At 36.9% G+C, this 24,689-nt stretch overlaps 3 protein-coding genes across 5 annotated transcripts in view; 1 reads left to right on the top strand and 2 right to left on the bottom strand.

Moving 5' to 3' along the window:
* Positions 1–331: 331 nt before the first annotated feature.
* On the bottom strand, positions 332–11,420 carry LOC122197374 (uncharacterized). 2 transcript variants are annotated; one of them, XR_006190765.2, is made up of 2 exons: positions 11,282–11,420; positions 332–487 (listed from the first exon to the last, which is right to left on the bottom strand). XR_006190765.2 is itself a non-coding variant. In XM_042901242.1 (2 exons), the coding sequence occupies exons 1-2, from the start codon at positions 11,299–11,301 to the stop codon at positions 7,557–7,559; spliced, it is 309 nt and encodes a 102-aa protein (XP_042757176.1). In that variant the 5' UTR covers positions 11,302–11,420; the 3' UTR covers positions 7,245–7,556. The 2 variants fall into 2 exon arrangements, 1 of the variants encoding a protein (XP_042757176.1); XM_042901242.1 differs by lacking the exon at positions 332–487 and adding an exon at positions 7,245–7,845.
* On the top strand, positions 7,667–12,939 carry LOC111886889 (probable plastidic glucose transporter 3). Of its 2 annotated transcripts, none has more exons than XM_023883133.3 (14): positions 7,667–7,799; positions 8,336–8,452; positions 8,937–9,045; positions 9,158–9,225; positions 9,314–9,446; positions 9,554–9,653; positions 9,719–9,831; positions 9,929–10,022; positions 11,031–11,184; positions 11,292–11,435; positions 11,528–11,601; positions 11,819–11,907; positions 12,312–12,426; positions 12,527–12,939. In XM_023883133.3, the coding sequence occupies exons 2-14, from the start codon at positions 8,356–8,358 to the stop codon at positions 12,719–12,721; spliced, it is 1,485 nt and encodes a 494-aa protein (XP_023738901.1). In that variant the 5' UTR covers positions 7,667–7,799; positions 8,336–8,355; the 3' UTR covers positions 12,722–12,939. The 2 variants fall into 2 exon arrangements, with proteins under 2 accessions (XP_023738901.1, XP_042757175.1); XM_042901241.1 differs by having other exon boundaries at positions 7,668–7,799; positions 8,324–8,452.
* Positions 12,940–23,777: 10,838 nt separating this feature from the next.
* The window catches only part of LOC122197375 (acetyl-coenzyme A carboxylase carboxyl transferase subunit beta, chloroplastic), a 1,563-nt gene continuing 651 nt past the window's right edge, over positions 23,778–24,689 (bottom strand). Inside the window, exon 1 of the mRNA XM_042901243.2 lies at positions 23,778–24,689. This exon is cut by the window's right edge and continues 651 nt beyond it. Within this exon, the coding sequence (XP_042757177.2) occupies positions 23,778–24,689 (912 nt within the window).

The following is a 24,689-nucleotide window of genomic DNA, read 5'->3' as shown; positions in this document are numbered from 1 at the left end:
CGGGTAAAGGGTTAGGGACTCGACGAGTCAACTGGTAGTTGACTTTGACTTGGACTTGGTTGGGGGTAAAATAGTCATTTTACCCCAAGAGTTGATATCAGTTTCTGACTGATTGTTTTGTAGGAATTATAGCCGGAGGATTTCCGGAGCAGCAACAGATAGAGGTTTCCCGCACAGATTATCAGCAGCTACTCGTTCGAGGTGAGTTACCTTCCAGTAGCGGTGGGTCTACGGCCACAATGTCGGCCCATGTCACACCCTAAAACCGGAACGACGGAAACGTTCTGGGGTGGAGGACGTCATGTCAAGTATCACAATATATGCAGTATAGTAATCAAAGTACAACAACCATTACATTAATAGTAATAATTTTACATAGGTTACATGTCATAGTAATATCAAAGCAATTACAGAACATAACATAGATGCAGCTCGGTACTAGGATGTCTTCACAAAAGCTCCCGGGACGTACCTGTCTGTCGATGACCTGAGAATACAAGTTATTTTGAAAGCGAGTATCAACATTTTATAATGTTGGTGAGTCCATTAGTATTTAGTGTCATTTGTATAAATACACATTTTTATTCAAAACAACTTTATGAAAGACGGTAATCTAGAATCTACAGAGTATTAGCGTTCTTTCCAGAAAATCCTATATTTTCTAAGTAAAAGCAGTCTTCTACCAAGACCCGACAGATTTATGTTTTAAGGAGTAATTTTCCCCAAAATACTATCATTACCAAAATACAGTATTGACTTTAAAGAAATTATGAGAAAATCACAAGTAAAAATACTAGGGGAAAAATAACATATACCTCAGCAGTAATACTGCTGACTAAAGCAAAAGAAATCATAGACTCTAGGAGAGTATCGAATAAATGATACGCCTGGCTCAGTCTAACAAAAGGAAGCACAGACTCCAGATAGTATCGAATGAACGATACAACTAGCAAAGTCTAAAACAAAAAAAATACAGACTCCAGATAGTATCGAGTGAACGATACAGCTATCTAAGTCTAAAACAAAGGGTGAATGTGAACTCGTATGTAACCATGCTGATCGACGATAGAGTATCCGATGACCCTCCAGGTCACGCGTAGAGGTAGTGGCATTATGTCACCCATGGGCCTTACCGGCGTGGACTGTAGCTGGTAGTTTGGGTGTGGGAGTGTCAATCCCGTATAGATCTATACACATCATGCTCGCTCTCCTTCCCGAAGACTCTGGTTACACGGCGTTGGCGCAATGAAGCGTTGTAGAGGGAAATAGTGTGTCACATTCTAAAGTAAAAGAAAGAGAGAGATAGAGAGAGAGAGAGATAGAGTCTCCTAACTATTCCTATAATAGTTACTAGGGTTCCAGAAACATGAATAATAGAAGGATGCCTATACTACTCAAGGCGATGAATTGGCTGAGAGAGAGAGAGAGAGCTTTTATGTCCATACATGTATACATGATATATAACTAATGTTTAAACGACCTTTGGACGGATAACCGATACCCACCAGACCACATCCCAACGAGGAAAAGGAAATAGGGCGAACTAGCCTTCTTAAGTCCTTTAAACATTATTTATATAATTATACAAATATAGGCATGCATTTAACGAAATAAAAGCATAGAAGAAAACTTTGGTAAAACCTTTGGAAACCTTTACACATAATTAATTTATGACTTGATGTCATTTTGTAAAACAAGTTTGGAAAACCTTTGGAATCCTTTGAAAAACCTTTCATAAACAACTTTGAAAATGATTTTTATAAAACAGTTTAAGTGAAGAAAACCTTTGATAAGAAACTACGACTGGATGTCTCTTTAGTAAAAAAACTTTGAAAAAAACTTTGGATAACCTTTAATGATCTAAAAAGGGATATTCATACTTTAACAAGATTCGAAAACACGATTTGGAAATCTTAAGCTGGATAAAATAGTTTAACATGCAAAATCTATTTTGCTATACAGTTATTAATCACATGTGATTTATCTAATAACTGTATAGTTCAACTTGTATTCCCCCCTATAAAAGCAGTTAAAATCAATTAAAAGGCTATTTCAGGGGTATGAACTCACCTGCTGCGAGTGGATCGGATGGAGGTGTAGGTTGAGTGCTCGGTGTCAAGTAAAGACGTGAACACACTTAATGACCTAATAACATATGAAGACATATGTTTACATATAATTAGTGATTATAACACTAATTAAACACGTATAAGCATCCTAATGTGCGGAAAAACACTTTGGTTAAGTGCTAGGAGGCTATTCGGTTGCAATAAGGGGGTGTATGGCCTAGTTAGGGAGTTTACTCTTCAATTTAGAGGAGATTTCGGCCCAATGACCATATCCCCATGAGTTTACGGCCGTAAACTCATGGCTGGTGGGTTCTTGGATGTTTAAAGGTCTTACAACACTTGTGGAATTAGGCTATGTTCAATTCTAGGGCATAGAAAGTGGTTAAGTCCTCAAATGGACCATTTATGGGAGTTTATGGTTGTAAACATAGAGTTTACGGCCATAAGCTCTTACTTGTCCCTTCCTTTTGTGTTTTGATGGTTCTAGGTTAAGCACACATGATTCTAGTCCAATATACAAGCCATGGAAGGAAGTTAGGGCACCATTTGACCTCCTTAGAGGAGTTTACGACCAAGGGACCAATCCTTGGGAGGTTTATGGCCGTAATCGCCTAAGGTCATGGTTTCCTTGGTGTTTAAGGTTCCTACTTCGATGGTGGTTGGTTCTAAACATTATTCCAAGCCATAGGAGGTGTTTAAGGGCCAATTTAACACCTTAAATGGTGTTCACGACCTATGAAGAGGGGTTTACGGTCCAAGAATGTTCTTGGGCCGTAAACTCATGTTTACTCCTCAAATGACAAGATTTTCGTTTTCTAAGCTCATACATGCAAGTCCCTAAGTCATAGCTAAGCACTAGGAGTGATTTGGAAGGGTTTTGGGGCTTCAAAACCCCATTTATGGGTGTTTGCGGTCCAAGAGTGTTCTTGGGCCGTAAACACATGATTTTTAGGCTTTTTGATGATTTAAACACGAATTTGCATGTAAGCTAAACATCAAGCTATGATAGATTACTTACGATTATGGAGCTCGAAAGAGATGTTTTTGGATCAAAATCGGCTTTGTAGAGAGAGAGAGAAAGTGTTAAGAGTGGGAAAGGCTTCAATGTGACCACTCAATCCCTTATATAGGGGTTGAGTTTGTGGCCCGGTGGAAATCTACCCAATACCGACGTTAAACGGGGCTTATGGTCGTACCCGATTAAGTGGTCATAACTCGACGTGGTCGTAATCTAAAAACTTTTCAAAGGGATACCGAGGATGTTTCATGTGTTTCTAATTCGTTTGGACACTCATGAAGTCATAATAAAAGTCCCAATTTAATTAACCTAATCCAAAAGGTTAACGGAACAATTTAATAAAGCGAGCTTTATTAGCGGAAGAGGGTTTACTGTGACGGGATAAATTTCAGGTTGTCACAGCCCACCAGTAGGAGTTGTAAGTTAGATGATTGCCTTTGTGACATCATCTAGGTTTGCTACTACTTGATATGTTATATGCTGGCATGATATGTTATATGTGATAGTAGTAGAGTTTGGTTGTTAGGACCGAAGGGTAGGTCGGACACCCCATATATGTCTGACAGTATGTTATGATATGTTTATATGCTTGCATGATATGTTATATGTGATAGTGGTAGTAGGAGGGGAATAGTCCCCATGTTCGGTTGTTAGGACCGAAGGGTAGTTCGGACACCCCAGATCTGTCTGATAGTATGTTTAGGATACGATGTATGTAATAGTAGCAGTAGGGGTGGAATAGTCCCCGAGGGTCAGTTGTTAGGACCGACAGGTAGGTCAGCACCCCAAAATGGCTTGACACGGGTAGGACGACACCTCAGAATGGCCGCATGGGTAGGTCGGCACCCAGAATGGCCGTACGGGTAGGTCGGCACCCCAGAATGGTCGTACCGGGTAGGTCGGGCACCCCAGAATTTCCCGGCAGTATGTATGCTATGTGATTGTATGGTACGTGGTACAATGGGGGAACTCACTAAGCTTCGTGCTTACAGTTTACAGTTTTGGTTTCATGTACCTCTTCAGCGAAGGGGAAGGAGACGGCGCGGTAGCGGCACATCATACACACACTCATTGTTTTCTGCATTATGGATATTCTGGGATTGTACTCTGACATGTTACTAATGTTTTGACTTGGGTTTTCAGACATGATACATTGTTTCATGAGATGATGTGATTTCACAGTATTTTCTTATGAATCAGTTAATTAAGAATAAAATTTTTGGACTTGAAAATTGGGTTGTTACACTTTATTTCTATATATATATATATATATATATATATATATATATATATATATATATATATATATATATATATATATATATATATGTTTCTCTCTATCTATCTATGTCATTCATATGATGTCCCCTCTGTGTGATCGGAAGATTCGACCTGAGACACATCATATGCACCTTTCTATCTCTCTATCCATCTATATGTGTTAGTCATATGTTGTCCCTCTGCATGATTGGAAGACATCCGACCTGGGATACAACATATGCATCTCTAGATTTGTCTTCTATCTAAAATAATTGAGCACTCACCTAAAGTAAAGAGCTCTTTGGAATTCCTTGATTACTAGGGTCTGTCGTGAAATGGGGAAGACATTCTAGTGCACTTAAAATTGAATTAGCTAAAGGTTGTCTGTAGATCTCGCTACTGAATTTATGTGGATAACAATATCCTTGGTCGTCGTCAGCAAAATGGTGCATTTAGGAATATAATCACAATGTCTTGTCATTTATAATTTGTCCAACTTGTCAATATCATTTGTGTTTAAGTGGACCACAATATTGGTGATTGATCAGAACTAAACATGCAAGTGCGTGCTGATAAATGATATTGAATTGCTTGACAACTTTGATCCCAAAAAGTTTTAAATTAGTTATTATTTTTTTTTTGTTAAATTTGTTCCATATTTTTCCTCTATGCACAAATTTAAGGGGGGAAATTAAAAAAAATAAAAAAAATCATAACATTTAAAAATCCAAATATGTTTATTTATGTTTTATTTCCTTTTCAGAAAAATCAAAAAATCAAAAAATATTTTATTTTTACTTTTGAGTGTATTTTTTTAATTTTAATTTTATTTCTTAGTTATTTCTATTGTGTGCTAAGTTTATTTTTACTTTTATTTTTTTATCTCAAAGTTTCGTTTGTCTTAAAAAGCCAATTCAAAAAGAAGAAGAGACTCAAGGAGACTGTATCGTAATTTTCTAAGCAAGGAGAAGAAACTTGGAATGGAGTTGATGGTCATTACACTTCACTCTATTTTCACAAGGAATTGAAGGATTGTAATTGTAAAAATTTTCAGTTAGGCATTATCTTTCAAATAACTGTCGTATTTAAGGAATTAAAAGTCTAAAACTATACAGATGTCATGGCACTAGCGCGATGCACCTCGCAAGGCACGATTATCATTGAACCTCTCGCCAAGGGCCAAGTTAACTTGTTTAACTTGAAAAACTGCATTGAGGTCTATGATCTAGGATGTGCAGGGGGTAACATCAAAATAGCCATGAGTAGTTCTCCGATACTCAACAAATCGCAGTGCATTCCTCCATGTTCACACAGATACTGCGAGTAGTCTCCTTCTGATCCAAGGCCGGATCCTTGAATAGCTGTGGTGAGAAGGGTCTTTAGGATTTTGTGATCTACAGGGACTTTTTAGTCATGGTTATTTTTCAAGGCGCAATGGTGATCATTAAAAAACTTTCATTTGAAGGAACAAGAAGTAAAGATTATTTTTCAACATTCATTCTTTCAACCCCAGAAGCAAGGTAAAGCTGTACTTGAAGTTATGTGACAGATTGCATTGAAGCCTCCTCAATTAATTTGCTGCTATCTATGAACTTGTTGAAGTAATCCAGAAGAATTGGTCTCTCTGTTATTATCTCTGAAGTTTTTTTCAAAGCTGAAAGTGCTGATTTTCAAGAATCTTTACAAGAAGCCTCTACACCCAATGTGTGTTCAAGGTCAAATCTTTGAAAGAAGCCCAACTGTTCAAGATAAAGTTATTCATGTAGAAATTCATATGTTCATCTTGAATTTGTGAAGAAATCAAAGATAAAAGCTGAAGTCAAGAACAAAGAGAAGTTTGAAAAGAAAAGAAAGCTACAAACCCAGGGGGGAGATTGTTAGGACATAAGAAAAGAAAGCTATAAACCAAGGGGGAGATTGTTAGGTCATAAATTGTGGTTTATACTTTTCTTTTCATAAGATATTAGAGTTCTCGGTCTATGACCGAAAACACCATGTTTTGGTGTTGTTTGGACCAAAATCACATATGCTTTTGGTTAGGCTTAATGTTGTTTTGTTTGGGTTTTAGGCTTGGGCTTTGTTATTAGGTCTAGGTATAAATAATGTCATTTGAGCCTTGTAATGGGTGAGGGACGTTTTGGGGGCTGCCATAAGCTTAGAACGAAATCTAGAGAGAAACAGAGAGAAAACCGTATGTAATCAAGAGTCTTATGTACCCGACTATTCATCTATAATAGTGTGCATTAAGATTAATCATCGTGTTCCTATTCCATATTATATCTTGCATTATTCATTTGATTAGGATTCCGCGCCATCAAAATGAATCCGATTGATACGTAGGAGAATTCGGGACTTACACGCTGATGTGACAGAGAAGACAATAGGACCAAATACGACTCCTTCCTCCCTTATCATCAACATATCTTGTTTCCGAACTTGCTTTAACGGCATCAATAAACAACATTTGTTCTCTTATAGCAAAACTTTACAGCATTTTCCACCACCATAACTGTGATAAATTGCATGTTTCTATAGAGATTAATTAACTACTTTATTTTTTTAGTGTAGAACATTTATAGCATAAAGTACAAAGTGCAAACTCTTTAAAAGAGTTGATGCTCTCGATATCATGATGTTGAAAAGATTTGTGTTTACATATTATCTTAAATATTCATGGACATATGTTGTAGACAGTGACTTTTGATTCTGGATTTCATGATTTTGAAAGGATTTGGTGTCGGTGTTGGATTTTGGTGGAGGGGTATTTTATTATTAGGATGAGAGAGATATGACAATTTATCTTTATATTAATAAAATATTAAAATAAAAAAATATAAAAAAAGTTATCTTTTTACACTCTTGCAGCTTATTTTTTTAATTAAATTGACAAAAGAAAAAAACAGTAAACCACAGACCAGATTGCATTTTACTAAAAATATAATAAACAAGTGCATAAGGATCTAACTTTACCAAACATAGAATAGTTACAGAGTTAGGACGAGTATCAACATTCTTGGGATCTTCTCCACGCGTCACACCTTTCAGCCATTGATGACGAAATTGAAAATCAACGCTTAAACAGATCTAAGTTTCAGATCGTAGGTGACAGGTGTTAGTCTCTTGTTCCTCTTCCTCCTTTCCGTCGACTACCATCTACAACCCACCACACTTGCTTTTTTTCTTCATTTGTACGGATTCAAATTAACTTTTCAATTTTCATAACCCACGGCGCACGTTAACACCTGTCGACATACAATTCTTCCCCCCTCCCCAGTCCCCACCTGAACAACTACCACATTTTTCGCCTCCTTTTTCTTTACTTCCCTTTTACTTCTCAGTTCTGACAGATCCACTGTCACTATTCTTCCACATCGGCGTATGTTTACCGATTCTCCACCGACTCTGTCGCCGGAACTCACCGACGGCTTCCACATCTCGTTTTCTTCATCCAGGTAATCACGAATGGACTCCGATTCGTTTTTTGCAGTTCTACATGCGCTTTTGAATACGGTTTTTTAGTCAGGAATAGCATGTGAACGTAGAAATACGATAGTTTTATTTATTTTTTATCCGTTTCGTGATCACCCCTCCCATATAACTCGCTCTCTGTTAGGTGAATCTATCGAATCTTACGTACTTTCACGAATTTAGTAATGTTGTTTTTATACTCGCGATCTAGATAACTAAATTGGCTTAGTGACAAATAGACATAAGCACTGTCTCTTTCGCCTGTGTTTTATGGCAGTATAATCGATTCAAACAGTTGTGAAAGGTTAAACAGAGTATTCTAGAATACGAGCTTCAGGGAGTGGTAATAGTTTTTTCGTGATTTAGTATCTGTGTGAGTGTATTGATGATTCGAAGAATTTGAATTGTGATACTACTGGGATCAGCAGGGGATTCTGTTTTTTTGTTGAAATGGCTTCTTAATTGATGTCTCTTACTGAATGAATGATGATTTGATTAATTATGGTAGTCTGGGTGACAGGTTCTTTGCTGCATCTGAATATGAGAGGGCGACAAAGGGATCATATCCACAGTACATACAAGCGTGCTAATTCCAAAGAGCGCCTGAATGCACAAGACATAGAAGATGGTTTAGAAGGTACTTCTACTTTGCCTTATGAGTGATATAAAAAGAATCCAGCTGGAAACTCTAGGATGTTATTGAGACCTCCTGTTTATTGTTTAATTTGTTATGTAACTAAATGGGGGACAATATACATTTACATGGCAATATATATTGAAAGGTGAATATCTTGCAGCTGGTTTCTAGAAGTAACCTGAACAGAAGTATGATACCTTTGTATGTAAGAGAACAGATGTATGATACCTTTGTATGTAAATCAAACCATTTTGGGGTCGATATAATGGCCTCAATCACTCTTTCCAACTCTATGCATGCCAAAGTGTGTGCAAATACATCTAAGATGATTCCTAAATCCTAATATAGCTTAGTTAAAGATTCTAGTTGTACAGATATTACATGTGATCTTGTTGAAAGAGGTCAAAATCTTGCAGATGAGTCCTTTCTATTATTTCTTGGATATACTATATAGATGCATACTAATTGAACCATGTGTTTTCAGAGACTCCACATGATTTTGCAAAAGGATCTGGAAATCCCCCTTGGCTTCGTTCATTACCACATGTGATAGTGGCAGCTCTTTCCTCATTCTTATTCGGCTACCATCTTGGGTATGCAACTATGCACCATTTATCAAGACTTAAGGAATTCTAATTCCACAAGGTCATTAACAAGTGCCTATTTCACTTTACAATTTCTTTACATTTCAATCTTGAATTCCAGGGTGGTTAATGACACGCTAGAAAGTATATCCCTGGACCTTAACTTTCATGGTGATACAATGGCCGAAGGTATGTTTTTTACAATTTACAATGAACTTTTTCTGTATCCTATATTCCTATTCCTTAACTAATGACTACATAATTTTGCATAATGAAGGTTTGGTGGTAAGTACATGTTTAGGAGGTGCTTTTGTTGGGTCTACAGTAAGTGGATGGATTGCTGATGGAATTGGTCGTCGAAGGTCATTCCAAATGTGTGCTATACCAATGATAATCGGTGCTTCAGTGAGGTAGGTGTATATATATTATTTATGCTCTTAATCTTCCTAAACTACCCTTCAAACTAAAACTTTTATAGTGTTGGCATTCCTAATAATATCAAAACTATAACTTGTAGTGCTACAGCAGATGGGCTTGGAGGTATGCTTTTTGGAAGGTTTCTTGTTGGAACTGCAATGGGTGTTTGTCCTCCTGTTGCAGCTTTGTACATTACAGAGGTATGAAAATTTTAATCTAATTCTTTTATCTGTCTTTTTACTGACTTGTTATTATCAAAAGTTAGGTTTCACCAGCTTTTGTGAGAGGCACTTATGGGAGCTTCACTCAGATTGCAACGTGTCTTGGACTTATAGCTTCTTTCTTCATTGGAATCCCTGCAAAGGACGTGCCTCGTTGGTAGGAAACATGATGCATGCTTATAATCATTTATACATTTTGATTAGTCAGTTGGATTTGTAATAAATAATAATCATTCTCTTGATTTTGGGATTAGGTGGCGTGTGTGCTTCTGGGTATCTACAGTTCCTGCAGCCTTGCTTGCTCTTCTGATGGAGTTTTGTGCAGAAAGTCCCCATTGGCTTATGAAGGTAAGGATTGCTCATCTCTTCTCCTTTTGTTCACCAAATGCAATTTGGGTGCATATTTATATATATTTATTTTAATAATCTTGGTACATATTTATCCTTCACTTGTTTGTATTTCTGTTAATCTTGATTTGATGGTTATATCACAAGACCAAATCATGGTGTTATGGAATAGAAACAGTAACCTCAGTCTTGTATGTTCATAGAGTCTAAGGAAATAACCACATTTTTGAATTTAAGAAAGTTGCATTCATCAAGTAATATCTCACATAAGTTGAGGGACCAGTTATGTCATCATGGCATACTACATGGTATAAATTATAAATATACCACTAACAAAAAATTCTTTATAGAATGGTCCAAAGGCCTAAGAAAAGTAGATATAGTCTACTAAAGAACATCCCTTTTAACCTTAGAGCATCTCCAATGCAAGTTTTTTTTTTTTATAGCTTTTTACTATTTGGTCAATATACCCCCTCAACTTTATTTTAGTTTAAGTAAATTTTATATTGACCACTGAGTGGTCAATATACTATAAAAGTTTGTCTATCTAACCCCTCCCTCTTTAATAATAATTTATTTTACCACCTCAACTTTATTTTAGTTTAAGTAAATTTTATTTCTTTAATAGATATTTATTTCTATTAAATTTTACAAATGTTTTTATATTACAAACCATAGTAAAGTTTAATACAAATCATATTAATTGAAAATATGATGTATTAAAATGCAACTAATTAAATGAAGGTGCTTTATGAAACATTTTATATAGATCAGGATCAATTAGTTAAACGAAAATTTGGTATCTTCTCAGTAACCTTCCCTATGTTGTCACAGTTGGGACATGTAAGGGTTATCTTTTTAATAAGTTTTACGGAAGCAATCGATAAAATCTGAAATGTGCCTTGATCTTGAGATTTTGCTGTTGTTTAGCTATTGACTGTATCTACACATAATTTATTTGTAAACAATTCTACATCATATTTTTTTTCGCCCATTGCCCTAATTTAGAGAGGAAGAAGTGCTGAAGCCGAAGCGGAATTCGGGAGGCTTCTAGGAGGTCTACATGTAAAATCATCAATGGCAGAATTATCCAAAACAGACAGAGGAGACGAAGTAGAATCAGTAAAACTTTCAGAGTTGTTTTACGGACGTCATTTCAGAGGTATAAATATAATATTACCACATCCACCACACCTTTTCTCCCAATCGAAATAAACATTTCAATTTAAGAATTTTAGAAAAAAAATTACTTTTCTTACCATTCTCCAGTGGTTTTCATCGGGTCTGCTCTGCTGGCACTGCAACAACTATCTGGAATAAATGCTGTTTTCTATTTCTCTTCAACTGTCTTCAAAAGTGCTGGAGTACCTTCAGATGTCGCAAACATGTCTGTTGGAGTAGTCAACTTATCAGGTTATATATTGTTCTTCATCAACAATCTGTTCCTGTTCATCACTCTTTTTTTATATATATATATATCTTTTTGTTATTTTAATATTTTTCAGGTTCAATTATTGCAATGATTTTAATGGATAAACTCGGCCGAAAAGGTCTTCTTCTTGGAAGTTTCATGGGCATGGTATATCTATGTCTTAACGGACTGTTTTTTTTTTCTTTCCATCTAGTCCTCTATGAATAGAGTGACTGAATGGGTAAAGTGAGTAAATGACCATTTTACCCATACACCCCAATAAACAATTTTCAGAATGTTGGTCAATTTTACCAATTAAAATATCAACATTTGACTACTTCCAACCTCGGATTTGACAATGTTTTTATTATTTTGATTGATTCAGGCAATGTCAATGGGCATGCAAGCAGTTGCAGGAAGTTCCTTGGTTTCAGGGTCTTCAGTGGTGTTACTCTCTGTTGGTGGTGTTCTACTGTGAGTGAAATAATAAAAGAATCAAAGAATAAAATAATAAGAAAAAAAACAACAAAGAACAAAAAGGGAACTTTTCCATAAGTTGATTTAAAAAAAAATTATATTCTTGGTCCCTGAATATAGCTGCTTTTTGCAAATATTGGTCCCAAAAGGTTCTACTGCAATTTCTGTCGTTTTTATGATGCAACATTTTTGGTCCTTGTCAAGTAAAATGTCTATTTTTGGTCCCTGAATATAGCTGATTTTTTCAAAATATAATCATTTTACTAGGAAGGGACCAAAATGCTACTACAAAAATCTCAAATAAGGACCAAAATTCCAAGAGACAGCTTTTGGGACTAAAATTGAAAAGTTCAAATATACTCAGGGACTAAAAATGTAATTTACTCTTGCTTTCAATCCAGGTTTGTTTTATCATTTGCCATGGGTGTTGGGCCGGTACCTGGGCTCCTGTTATCAGAAATATTTCCAAGCCGAATTAGAGCAAAAGCCATGGCAATCTGCATGGCTGTACATTGGGTAAATCCCTAGTTTATTATATTTAATTATATAATCCTATAGTATATCTTTCATACATGGTTTAAAATTCTACATTTTTGTTATTTTCCATTTGTTACAGGTTATAAATTTCTTTGTTGGTTTGCTATTTTTGCGGATGCTGGAGAAGCTTGGGCCATTGATTCTATACACAGCCTTTGCAAGTTTTTGTTTAGTGGGATTTTTGTTTGTGAGGAAAAACGTTGTGGAAACAAAAGGAAAAACTTTGCAAGAGATTGAGATGGCACTTCTTCCATCAGCTGAGTTAATATATTGAAAATTACTCCTTTTTGTTTAATCATACCACGTGAGGCTATAAACAATTAATTACTAGTGAGCTTGTTTTCAACTAAATTTTTATAAGAGTCCAGCTATGAGGAACACCAATGTAGGAATGTTCTAGTGGTTATTTATTATTGTTAGGTTATTTTAAATTTTGCTTTGTATATAACACGAGAAAATTCATGTTAAGACCACACTACTTTATTACTTGTATCTTGGTTTTGTGAAATTTTCTTTTGACCATCAAATTCAAACAATAACCATAAGTCCCATATGATTGTGGTACGTCAGAAGTAAGATGTAGATGCTGTGTAGGAAGTACGGGTGAGCAAAAACCGAACCGCATACCAAAAAAATCGAAAAAACCGCATAAACCGAAACCGAAATGAAAACCGATGGTTCGGTTTTTAGTTTTGCAAAAACCGAAAATACTCGGTGCGGTTTCTAGTCTTGTAAAAACCGCAAAAAACCGAACTGCACCGCATATATATATATATATATATATATATATATATATATATATATATATATATATATATATATATATATTAAGTGTTAATATTTGTAAGAACCAAGAACTTATGACAATTAAAAATTGTATAAATATAAATATCTATCTTATCTATCGGAGGATGATTGTATATTTTTAAGCATACGTTCAGTGGTATTTATAATAACAAATAATGTTTATGACATTTTTTTAACATTTAAATATGAAGAGTACTAGTGATATAGTATCATTGTTATGAATACATTAATTGATATTATCGTATGTACTTGTGAAACAAATATTATATTAAATTCGCATTATATTGAAGCATTAGAAGCATGTTGAATGAGTTGTTATGTAATTCAATTTCAAACCAAAAGGTGATGGTATGGGTTATCTTCAGTAAATGATTAACATTCCTCATCCGAGTCAAAGTAACTCGCTGAGTTACTTGAGTTTTAGTAAAAAGACAAAACGGGGAAAAAACCGCAAAAAAGAAACCGAACTGCAAAAAACCGCAAAAACCGAACCGCATAAAACCGAACGGTATGGTTTCTAAATTTCAAAAAACCGAAGTTGCGGTTTTCGGTTCGGTTTTAGCCAAAAACCGCACCAAACCGCACCATGCTCACCCCTAGTAGGAAGACTGCCTTCATTGATGACATTTGACACGTAGAAAAAAAAGGTTTGATGTAAACATGCATGGTTGGCCCATAAAGAATAATAAACAGTGGGTGTATGTTAGGATTGAAGAATCCATGATAAACTGACAACACATGATAAAGATGCGAAGAAATATATAAAACACAAAGATTTAACATGATTCCTGCTCTTCGCCATTAAAAGTTCATCATCTATCTTCGCAAGATTAGCATGAACAATTTTCAATTCATGCTTCAACAATTTGACCTTTCGAGTCTTCTCAGCAGTAACATCAATCAGCTTTGATTCACCTTCATAATTCTTAGCCAGAGTAAGAATAGAGTTGGATAGCAAAGTATGGTAATCAACATTGTTTTTCTGAAGTAAATAACGAAGATCTTGATTCTTTTTTAAAAGAGAAGTGATAATCTCCTTAACATCATTTATAATTGCATCTAGCTTCTTGTTCACAAACTCAGTGACTTCCTTCAAAATAACATCTACTTTCGCAGTAGCCTGTTTGACTTCCTTAAATGCAACATCAACCTTCACAGTTGTATCAGAAATCAATTTCGTAGATGTTTCAAAAAGAGCTTTCTCAGTCTCCATGTGAGCTTGCTGCATATAGTCAAACTTTGATGTAGAGAAAACTTGACTATGGCGAACTAAGAGAGTAAGCTTTCTGCTCAGCGCCTTGTAATCTCTCTTAGTCATGGGATCATTTGCATGTTCCTCATTGTTAGATGTGACATCCCCAAAATCCCGGCCAGAAAAGACCGATTTTCATTTATGCTTTTAAAATATTTTCAGAGTAAATCATTTTGATTTGAAAGAGTTGTGGAATTTGTTCCCAAAAACAAAACATGATAAAACAATGTTTACCAAAGCATTTCATAAAAGAAATGTATTTTCATTATAATCAAAACTCGGGGTGTCATGTTCCGATACAGACCAATAAGCATAAACGAATACATTACAAGTCATTCAACAAATATAAACATATTCAGACTTGTAAACCAAACAACTTGATGGTTCATCCATCTCATGCCCTTGCGCCACTTCCTGTAATACAGTTAAAACTGAGTGGGTCAGGCTTGGGAGCCTGGTGAGCATATAGGGTTTTCAACCCACAATAAATAATCATATTTAATTTTCACCAACCAACAATAACCCAATTACCCATTCCCGTTATTCTCACTTTAATGTCCCTAAGACAACTAACATAAGGGACCTAGTCTAAGAATATTTCATCGGGGCGACAACACATGCTTCGGGGGTACCTCAGCAATATAAGTCAAATAAGGCAACTATGAGGGGGATGGAGTGCAACGAATGAACACCCAAGTTCATTAACATCTACAGGTGGCGAACCTGCTAATGTTTCCACAAGACTATCTAGAAAAGTATGTGGTCGTCATCTAAACTCCGCTAGATGACTAGATCAAACAACAACGAGGCCTCTCATCTGTTTATTACACACTAACTATCTACCCATGTTCTACCCAAAATATTAGTAGATAAAAATTATACAATTTGTATACATAGTTTAAAAAACCTGTATAGCATGCTTTAATCAACACATATTTCACATAACAGATGAGGCACACACACACACATAACACGTATCTCATAGAGAATAAATCATATCTATGAGTTAGAAGAAAGTGAATACACATTCACACATATAAACAACAATATACTTAATACACTCAAACCATACTTGTATTATTATCGTGTTTATGAAAGGTAGTATACACTCACTTGATCAGAAGATGATCAGACAGCACTACGGCTTGCAGAAGTAGTAATCCTCAACAGATCTGGAAGATCTCTTCAAAAATCGAACTTCTCGCGGGTAGAGCTTCGGCTCGGGAACCGCACTTCTCGGGATCTTTGGGATCTCGGGACTTGCCTCGGGGCTCGGGAACAATACCGGGGCTTCGGGATATTTCTGGCACGCAAAACGATGCAAAACGGGAGAGAGAAGAGAGGAAATTGGCAAATGGGTCGGCTGCCCTCGCATCCTATTTATAGGAGGCTGGAGCCTCAGAGTACGCGGGGCGTACTGGTCCGAAGTCGTCATGGGATGCGTCATCCGAAGCCACTTGCTGCGAGTGTCGACACCTTTGGAGTACGCGGGGCGTACCTCGGATCAGATTGCTGACTCCCCTTCGGATAATGCCGGAATTTCCAATTAAAAATAAATACAAATTATTTAATAAACTTTGGAAATTCATATCTTCTTCATACGAACTCCATTTTCGACGTTCTTTATATCCACGGAAAGGTGAGACTACGATCTACAACTTTTGTTTAGACTTCGTCGGCTAATTTTGTCTTTATTTTTATTATTTATTTTTAATAGGCCGCGACAGAAAAACTTCGTTATAAATTCATAACTTCTTCGTTTGACGTCCGTTCTCGCCTAACTTTTTATCGCTTCGATACCAACAATGAGATCTTCGATTCTCATTTAGATTGCTTCGGCTAAAAACCCCTCGATCTCAAATCGAGTAAAACAGGCTGCATACCGCTAAGCCGAAACTTCGATAAATCATAACTTCCTCATACGAAGTCAGATTTGGGCGTTCTATATATATTCGGAAACCTCGTTTCAACTACTACAACATTATTCAAAGATATTAAGTTTATTTTACACTTAACTTTTGATGCTTATTTTTATTCTTAATTAATCAAACCACATAATTAAGTAATTAAGCACAAAACACATAATACTCAAATAATACAATCTTATTATTTCAAAACGGGCTACAAAGGTTAACCTAGACCATTACATTGCTAAAAATGGCAAGCCCGGAAACACAGGCGTTACATTAGACATATGTTTAGATAGTTTATTGATAATGTTTATATTAGAGGGTATCTAAATGTAACTATCTAACATATATATATATATATATATATATATATATATATATATATATATATATATATATATATATAGGATTGTAATCTACGCTTCATAATATACAATTCATTACCCTTTACATGGTTTAACTTGGTATCAGAGCCAAGTAAACCCTACCTTACGACTCTAAACCCTAACTGTAGAAAAGCCTCTTACGGCTTCATCCTGTGCTCAACTCCAATCACTGGTGATCAACTCAAACTTGCATGGCTACTATTACTGCCTTCTCTATTTCAGAAAAGACATCACATAACTCCCATAAATTTGCTTCCACCCTCTCTCCCACCAACTATGGGTTATGGAAAGCAAATCACCAACAATTTATTTGGTTATGTAGATGGCACAATACCCTGTCCAGCATAGAAAGTGGGAACTGGATAAGCAATCACGGATAACCCTAGTTATCCCTCATGGATAGCCAATGATGCACACGTTCGGATGATTATCATATCCACCATCTCTGAAGCTTCGTTTCAACATGTCCAAGGAGCAACCTCTAGAGAACTGTGGCTAGCCCTTGAACGGGCATACTCACCAAATACCGCCTCTAGTGAATACACACTAAAAACCCAGCTTCTTAAAATTTCCATGAAAGGCGATGAATCTTGTGACAACCCGAAGTTTGTTCATCGCCGTAACCCATTTCGTCCGTAAAACCCGTCTTTAGCAATTTGTTCCGATTTCGTTTTTGGGCTAAGTTATTTAAATTTATATGTTTATTATAACCTTATGAGTGTGCAAACTCCTTAGAAACTCATGTAAATGGACCAAATTATTTATTTGAAAATTTTTAGAAACGTTCCCGCCGGGTTACGACAACTTAATCGGGTGCGACCAAAAGCCCCGTTTAACGTCGGTATCAGGTAGAATTCCACCGTGTCCCAAACCCAAATCACATATAAAGTGAAATGAGCCTCATTTGAAGCTTTTCACTCTCTCTCTCTCTCTCTAACCTCTCTCCTCAAACCAAAGATTTAGGTCCAAAATCATCAAATTAAGGCTTCAATTCATCAAGGTAACTACCCTAACTCCTAGTATAACATCTTTAGCCTTCAATTTCGAGTTCAAATCATGATTTAGGAACATCAACATGTGTTTACGGCCCTGGAACATTCTTAGGCCGTGAACACATATAAGTGGGTTTTTTGAGCCTTAAAACCCTTCCAAACCACCTTTGGAGCTTAGATATGGCTTATAGACTTTATGGAATGGACTTAGAACACCTTGAACTCAAATTTTGGGGAGTAAACATGAGTTTACTGCCCAAGAACATGCTTGGGCCATAAACTCCATCTCATGGGTAGTAAACTCCTTATAAGGTGTTAAAATGCCATTTAAACACCTCCTAAGCCTTGGATTAAAGTCTAGAAACAACCACAATCGATTTAGGGGCCTTAAAGTTGATTAAAATCACTCCTATAGGAGCTTACGGCCATAAACCCCCCAATGATAGGTTCCTGGGCCGTAAACTCCTATACCCTAGCCAAATGATGCCCTAAATCGATTCTATAGCTTGTAAAATAGGTTCAAATCACATATGATTAATCTAGGGCCACCAAATCATAAAAAGAAAGGGTACTTAGGAGCTTATGGCCGTAAAATCCTAGTTCATGGCCGTAAATTCCCATTGATGGTCTCTTTGGTGGTTAAATCCATTCCTATGCCTTAGATTAAATCCTAGCAATTGTCCTCAAGTGATATTTGACCATTTAGCACCTTAAAACCCATCAAACATGAGTTCACGGCCGTGAACTCATGTAGAAATGGTCTTAGGGCCATAAACTCCCTAAGGAGTTTACTCTTGAAGAGCAAACTCATTATATAAGCCCTATTCGTCCATAAACGCCACCCGGGTCACTCCAAACACTTGATTTGAAGTGTTTTCGCGTCTTGGAGTGTAAAATCATATCTAATTAGTGAATTAAAGTCTAATTAGATACATTTGTATATCATTCCATATTACATAGGAACCTTGCACATTATCAAGCCCCGAACCGACGTCTAGCATCCAAATCGACTCATTCTTTGACTGGTGAGTTCATACCCCTACACCTTTTTCCGTGTTTTTCAATGTTTTCAGGGGGGCGGGGGAATACAAGGAAAATATAAATGCTTTCAAAACCTAAAACTGATGTATTTCTATAAATATCTGGCTAACTTTTATATATCTTTACCCCTTATGTATTATGCGGAGCATAAGGGATGTTTTATTGAATATAAGTACATGGATTTCAATTACAGTATAAGTAACAATCAAATTATTATGGGAATAATTTGGGATATTTAGTTCATGTTTAACGAGCACAAATTTATGTAAAGTTATTAGATAAACTATGTCTGATTCAGTTTATCTCTGTTTAATTTATAGTATATTGTTAGATAACTCTATTGTATTTAGCTGTTTTCACTGTATTATGTTTCAAAACGATTAGTATGTTTGATAACGTTTGAAAATACCGTGAATAATTTAATACTAGCTTGTGAGATTCGTCATTACCCTTTTGGGTTATCAGTAAATCCTCCCCGGAAGTGTAACCAGAGTCTCCAGTAGGGAGAGCGTGGAATTTGTGAATAGATCTATTCGGGACTGACAATCCCACACGTAAACTACTAGCTACAGTTAGGCAGGCACGCCTGGGGTGACAAATTCTGGATATCGTCCGACGTCTGAAGAACGTCAAGGAGGTCTCGGTGTCGCATCAACATGGTTACCCGACTCACAATACGTATTAATATAAGTTTAGTCACAGATTTGATTTATATATCTATCTTCAATCTATTGTTCTTTTATCTAGTACAGGATGATAGTCCCATGTCTTTTCAATCTATATCTGGTACGGGATGGTAGTCCCATGGTTTTGAATCTATATCTAGTACGGGATGTATTCCCATGTCTTTTAATCTATAGTTTTTGTGTATTAAAACTATCTTATATCTGGTACGGGATGGTAGTCCCATGGTTTTGAATCTATATCTAGTACGGGATGTATTCCCATGTCTTTTAATCTATAGTTTTTTGTGTATTAAAACTATCTTATATCTGGTACGGGATGGTAGTCCCATGGTTTTGAATCTATATCTGGTACGGGATGTATTCCCATGTCGTTTAATCTATAGTTTTTGTGTATTAAAAACTATTTTATATCTAGTACGGGATAGTATTCCCATGATTTTCAATTAATATTTTTATGTATTAAAAATATCTAATGTTATACTGGATGGTAATTCCCAGTGGTTTTCAATATATAGTTTTATGTATTAAACTATACACTGTGGTATTTAACTAAACTTTACTTTTTGGAAAATAAGGGTTTTTCCTGGGATAATTGAACTGTACATAATCGGATCGTATAATAAATAGATAACTAAACTATACTTATAAGAAAATATGGGATTTTCTTGGATAATAAACTTTTTCGGAAAATCAAAGGAAACATGCTCATTTTCAGAAAACAAAACACTTATGAACTCACCAACTTTATGCTGATTTTCAAATTGCTTGTATTCTTAGGTCCACATTACACAGGTACCAGCGATCCTTTTGGCGAAGACGGAGTACGTAGAAGACACGTCCTTACTTTTGTTCATATGATATGTATATGTATAACACATGTAACTCTTGTTTTCAGACAATGTAAATGTATCTATGTAATGTAAAGTTTTGTGTTTACTATGCTTACTATGTACATTGGTTGTAATATTCATGATGTCCTCCGCCCCGGAACGTTTCCGCCTTTGGTTTCGGGGCGTGACAGATTGGTATCAGAGCCCTTGTTTATAGTGAACTAGTATACCAAACCTTACATGGTATAAGACTATAAACACTAAGGGGCCTAAGTGCTATGAACTAAAAGTATACCTTAAAGTATATGTATTTTCAAAAGCATACAAGTATACCTAACCGTCGAAATCCGTAACTACAAGTAGAAAAAAACATAAGTAAATGGGTGCTGTACGCTGCGGTTAAACCTGGGCAGTTATGTAGTCATGTCTAGGATCAATATAGCCTGGCCAAATATATTCATTCGAGACACGGACAACATGTGTCTGGGAGTGACGGTGGTATGCGGCATGCCTAAAACTTACCCAATACCCAAAACAACGAGTCGTCGTCACAGCGAATCATGAAATACTATGGGAGTATTTCTCGAGCCAAATCCGTTATAGAAATCCTCATTCCAGCATTGCTCCTCAATCATTCCTTTAGCGATACTTTATATGCTTTGATAACTTTTTCCTGCTTTATCGCTTAATAGAATTCTATATCTGTCTTAATGAGATATCCCCTATTCCATATCTCTTGATTCAATTCAGAGGACTTATGATCCTCTCTTTCCTGATCTTTTTAGATCAAGAAGCCTCCATGAAAGAGACCCAACCCAAAGAACAACAACAATCCTCCGCCGCCACCTCCTCCCCAATTTGATCTTGTGATGTTCTAGGCAGCTGTTACTGCCGCAGTGGTAGCCGCCATGTCCCAAATAAACCTCGGCGGTTCAGGAGGTGGTCCCCAACCCCAAAACCAAGATGATAGCCAAGGACACCGGAAGGAGTGTTCCTATAAGGACTTTATGAACGCGAAACCCACATCCTTCGATGACACTGGAGGTGTCATTTCCCTAACCCGATGGTTCGAGAAAATTGAATCTATTTTCGAAATCTGTGCCCGCTCTGAATCGAATAGGGTGAAGTTCGCTGCCTGCACGTTCACCGATAAAGCCTTGACTTGGTGGAACGGCCGATTCAAATCCCTAACCCTACCCGTAGCTAATTCCATGGGTTGGGAGGCCATGAAAGAACTTCTGCTTGCAGAGTACTGCCCTCGGGGCGAGATGCAGAAATTAGAACATGAATTATGGAATCTAAAGATGCAGGGTTCCGACATAGTCACTTATACCTCAAGATTCGATGACTTGGCGCTACTCTGTCCGGGAATGGTTACACCGGAGAGTAAAAAGATTGAGAGGTTCATCTGGGGGTTGACCCAGCCAACCAATGGAAATGTGTTGGCTGCGAAGCCAGACACCTATGACAGTGCTAAATGTTTGGCGCAAACCCTGATTGATCACGAAGATAACCCTAATGAGGATACCACCACTCCAGAGCTGGTTAAGAGTAGTGGTGGAAGTAAAAAGAAATTCTGGAACAAGCGGAAGGCCCAAAGTACACAAGGATCCTCTAAGAAACAGCAAACGGTAGCAGTCCACACTGCTACTGCCCCTGCTGCTGTTTCTGCTATCGGATCCACGACTCAGACTCCTACCAGTGGATACACTGGTACCCTTCCTTGGTGCAGTAAGTGCAGTTACCATCACCGTACTCCCGGCCATGTCGTGAAAGACTCTGCAACAATTGTGGCAAGAAGGGCCACCTTGCTCGAAACTACAAGAAACCAACCCAATCAACAAATCAATCTTCCGGATCGGGCATCGGTCAGGCCTGCTATAATTGTGGTGAAGTGGGACACTTCAAGAGGAGCTGCCCCAAGGCATCAACGACTGACAACACTGGAAGAGTTCTAGCAATAGGACGATAGGAGACAGCCGCTGATCCCACCGTCGCCGCAGACAAGGTTCTAAATGGCGTGAGGCGTGGCGTGGCGGCAAGGCTAAGCCTCAAGCTTAACGAGCCATGGCGAGCCATGGCGTTTTTCAAGGCGTGATGTAAGGCGGCAATTTTGTATTAATTTAAAATTATATTAGCACATAAATATAAATTTATATTAAATATAACAACTTTTTAGAAGTGTTAGATCAATAACTAATAACAAAAAGTTAACAAAACCACAATACTTGTATCTCCGATTAGGAAAGACATAACAAAGAGCAAGAAACTGTGTCTCAAACGAAAAAACACGCGCCATAACGCGCTATAACGCGCCATGGCGCGCCATATCACGCCTTGCTACGCGCCACGCCTAACTGCAACGTTATGGGGCTTTTCGTAACGACGAAGCCACGCCTTACGCCATGGCGCGCCTTTTAGAACACTGGCCGCAGGTATATTCCTCCTCGACAACTCTTATGCCTGCAGTCCTTTTCAATTTTAGGGCTGAAAAGAAAAATCTGTTAGCTATTCCTTCGGACATCTTCTTAATCTTAGCCCTCCGTTAGTAAATGAAACATTCACCATCGAGGCGACTAACAGTGGGAAAGAGAACTTTATCGATACATCCGTAGGTTGTACCTTTACTCTAAATGACCATTCCTCATCTATTGATCTTATGCCAGTGTCCATAAGCAGTTTTGATGCTATCTGTGGCATGGACTGGTTGAGTCCCAATCGTGCTAATACCCTTGTATTGGAAAAATTCATCCGTACCAACCTCCTCTCTGGTCAGACCCTCATGATCAACAGCGATGAATTCGGTTCCAACCTTCGTATCATTTTGTGCATCAAGACTCAAGATTTTTCCTCGAAAAGAGTGCTATGCATTCGTAGCCTATTTGATCCGCGAGAAAAAGGAGGTTAGAGACCTCGAGAACATCCCCGAAACCTTTGATTTTCTTGATGTATTTCTTGTATAGCTTCCGGGAATTCTTTCCGAACGTCAGATTGAACTTGTCTTCGAATTTCATTTACTAAGCAAAAAGTTTCTTAAAAATTAATTAGATTCTATTTATATTGAATATATTGAAGGGTTTGTTAGAATCCCATCCATCAGGGATTCTTAGTCAAAATAGGATTATCGTAAGATATAAAAAAAAGAAAAAATTCTATATTTTATAGATTTTCATTATATATGACGAGAAGAGTATATTTTTTTGATTTGCCTAATTTCACGAAAATAAGAATTTCATCTTTTATCTTGTTAATAGAGGCTTCTTGATCAATAATCAGGAATATAGAAAAAGGGGCGGATTTTCTGTGACTTTTTATTCTTTATATAATTAGATCTTATGCCAACAAAGAAAACCCCATTCGTCTAATTTTAACTTGGATTCCGATAAACTAATTACTTGTTTGCTCAAAATAATTGAACTTAATGTTCTATTTTTGATTCAAAGGAAAGAAAGTGTGTAGTTGAAATAACTCACTCAGAACGCTTTTTAAAGGATTACGTGGTACGATTAGATCGAATAAGCCTTTCTGGAATAAATACTCGGCCGCTTGTGAACCCTCGGGTACTGTTTTATTCAATGTTTGTTCAATTACTCTTTTACCCGCAAAGGCAATGTAGGCATTGGGTTCGGCAATAATGATATCCCCCAACATACCAAAACTAGTTGTCACCCCACCGGTAGTAGGAGATGTAAGAATTGGTACATAGAATAACTTTTTATTTGATTGATAATCATATAAAGCAGAAGATATTTTAGCCATTTGCATCAAGCTCACACTTCCTTCTTGCATGCGTGCCCCTCCGGAAGCACACACTATAATAAGAGGTAGAAATTCTTTAGTAGCGTATTCAATCAAACGGGTAATTTTCTCCCCGACTACGGATCCCATACTACCTCCCATAAACTGAAAATCCATAACCCCAATTGCTACGGTAATACCGTTTAGTTGCCCTCTGCCTGTTTGAACAGCCTCGGTTAATCCTGTATTTCTTTGATAAGAATCGATACGATTTTTATAAGGCTCCTCCTCCGAATGAAATTCAATGGGATCCAGAGAGACCATGTCTTCATCCATAGGCTCCCAAGTGCCCGGATCGATCAAAAGTTCGATTCTATCTGAACTACTCATTTTCAAATGATATCCACATTGTTCACAAAGATGCATCTTTGATTTAAAAAATTTCTTATAATTTAATCCATAACAATTTTCGCATTGAACCCACAAATGCCGGTATTGTTGAGTTACACCCATATGAGTAGAACTTTCTGGTATAGTTTGATCACTCGTTGTGATATCCTCGTTTTGACTACTATTTTCACTTTGACTAGAAATGGAACT

This window comes from Lactuca sativa, chromosome 4 (genome assembly GCF_002870075.4).
Source record: "Lactuca sativa cultivar Salinas chromosome 4, Lsat_Salinas_v11, whole genome shotgun sequence".
Taxonomy (NCBI): domain Eukaryota; kingdom Viridiplantae; phylum Streptophyta; class Magnoliopsida; order Asterales; family Asteraceae; genus Lactuca; species Lactuca sativa.
This window is presented reverse-complemented; position numbering and strand designations above follow the sequence as displayed.

Coding starts and splice junctions, on each gene's coding strand:
- LOC111886889 (XM_023883133.3), top strand. CDS start 8,356: ATGAGAGGGCGACAAAGGGATCATATCCACAGTACATACAAGCGTGCT. Junction 8,453..8,936: donor CATAGAAGATGGTTTAGAAG/GTACTTCTACTT, acceptor ATGTGTTTTCAG/AGACTCCACATGATTTTGCA. Junction 9,447..9,553: donor ATAATCGGTGCTTCAGTGAG/GTAGGTGTATAT, acceptor TATAACTTGTAG/TGCTACAGCAGATGGGCTTG.
- LOC122197374 (XM_042901242.1), bottom strand. CDS start 11,301: ATGAAAACCACTGGAGAATG. Junction 7,846..11,281: donor ATGAAAACCACTGGAGAATG/GTAAGAAAAGTA, acceptor CGTATTCAAAAG/CGCATGTAGAACTGCAAAAA.